This window comes from Pinus tabuliformis, chromosome 2_1, assembly GCF_031772625.1.
Source record: "Pinus tabuliformis cultivar Carrire ecotype Pingquan chromosome 2_1, CPIR1, whole genome shotgun sequence".
NCBI lineage: Eukaryota > Viridiplantae > Streptophyta > Pinopsida > Pinales > Pinaceae > Pinus > Pinus tabuliformis.
Window position 1 is genome coordinate 412,528,232 of NC_142299.1, and position 2,067 is coordinate 412,530,298.

Here is a 2,067-nt window from a genome sequence, read left to right on the forward strand (position 1 = left end):
TGCAGCACTAGATTAAAGTCTCCTGCTACAATGAGATTGGTATTCTAGTCTAATTCTATGTTTGCTTTCAGAGTGTCCCAGCATATCTCTTTTTCTCTATACTGATTTGGAGCATACACATTATACACTGTTACTGATTGACCTCCGGTTCTGCTATCCAGTGCGGTTCGGATCCAGTTTTGATGAACATTGGTAGAGCTGCACATCCATTTGTTGCTATCCCATAAAGTTGCTATACCGCCTGAGGCTCCTCTTGCCTCACTTATGCTTCCACGGAAATGTTTCTGCTGACTGATGACTCTATTCATTTCACATTGATCTTGCTTTGTTTCTTGTATAAGCATGATTTCAGGATTCTCGCTGTGGATTAGATCCTTGAGGGCAACTAACTTGGAGGGGTGCCCTAATCCCCTGCTGTTCCAAGATAGTATTTTCATCATGAGATACTTGATATGTGGAGAGGTGCTCGCCTCTCATGTCCTTTATTACTGTTTTATTTTTCTAGGTGCCCAAGTATAAATGATTCTATTGGTGTTTGAGTGCCCAATGCTATGTCTTTTTGTGCGCTTTCATCCCTTTGTTGTTTAGCTGATTTTCTTCCAGGTCCTTGCTTTTTTGGAACATCACTAGGCGCTCCATGATCCTTTGAAGAGCTCCTGGTAATTCTCGAAGCGGGAGGATCAGGAGGGGGTTGCATGGAGGGTGGAGGAGATTGATGGGGCGGGGGTTCAATGGAGGGGATGTCAGGGCCCGATTCAGCCTCAGACACGATCGAAAAGGGATTGGAAGAGGGAGGTAGAGGTGGATCGGGTATCAGAGATGGAGGGGAAGAAGGGTGCTGATTGGAGGTTCCAGGGACATCAGAATCCATAGGTGATTTGTGGGGAGGCGATGATTCTTTCTTTTTAACAGATTCCCAGTGGCCATCTTGCTCATCATTGTCAACATTCACAATTTTTGTGCATCTATTTGCAAAGTGTCCGTATTCGTGACATACCTTTCATTTAAAGGGTATCTGCTCGTAGTCCAGTTGCTGGATATGGCTCCAATCATCCACTTTCATCTTGATCGCCTCCGGCAGTCCTCAGCCTAGGTCGACTTCCACACAGATCCTTGCGCATGCCTGCATGTTGTCTTTGGGTTCACTGCGATCTATGTATTTTCCCACCGCATTTCCTATAGCTTTGACTGATTCATCCCCCCAACAGTGAAGAGGAAGATGAGGCAGCCGTACCCAAACTAGAACAGCATTCGGGATATCAAGTTCTGGGTCGAAGTCCGGGGTCCATTTATTGAGGTAGAGGCCCCTGGAGTCCATAAAATATGGTCCGTTCCTGAATATTAGATCTTTGTCCTCCTTTGTCTCAAAATTAAATGTAAAGTATCCTCTGCCACAGAATCTGATAGATATTTTACCCTGAATCTTGTCCGACCAGTTTCTTTCAACCCATCTTTGTACTGTTCTGGGCGACGGCCAAAGCCCTGTAAATTGCCCAATTAATCCTTTCTCTGCTAGAGAAAGGGCTGCCATGCGTGGAATTGCAGGCGGCAGTTGAACTTCCTGTAATACATCGAGTTTCTTTACAAACTTTGTTGCTGCTGGTCGGGGTCGCTGCGGGGGAAGAGATTTAACCAGGTTAGAGAAGGCCTGTTGCAGATCCGGATCCCCGCGGGGTGGATCCGGAGGATCCATACTGAAGCGCAGTCGCAGGTTTTAGGCACTCTTAGGCTCGCGCAACTCCAGAGCAGATCATACATAAACCTTGAAAAACCAATTCTTAACACACAAAAAAGGTTGTGACACAAACAAATCCCATATTAAGCCCTATATTTTCCCCATGTTAACCCTCAAACCCCTTATTAAGCCCTATATATTGAGTGATAACATTTCTATTGTTAAATTGTTATGTCAGTTAGAACCTCTCATGGTCCCATTTTATTATAATTGCACACTTCGTCTCCTATGTATTTACTAAAGTTACCTAGTCTTGAGATCATCAAATATTGTCCTCTACATTGTATTCATTGTAAAAGGAGGTTTCCCCCTCAAAGAGAACCATAATTATT

The 2,067-nt window shown here is 44.4% G+C and overlaps 1 protein-coding gene across 1 annotated transcript; it reads right to left on the minus strand.

The window, feature by feature from the left end:
* Window positions 1–1,084: 1,084 nt before the first annotated feature.
* LOC149200668 (uncharacterized) lies at window positions 1,085–1,693 on the minus strand. The gene has a single exon (XM_089401024.1). It carries the CDS (start codon window positions 1,691–1,693, stop codon window positions 1,085–1,087), a length of 609 nt encoding a protein of 202 aa, XP_089257150.1.
* Window positions 1,694–2,067: the final 374 nt, after the last annotated feature.

Coding starts and splice junctions, on each gene's coding strand:
- LOC149200668 (XM_089401024.1), bottom strand. CDS start 1,693: ATGGATCCTCCGGATCCACCCCGCGGGGATCCGGATCTGCAACAGGCC.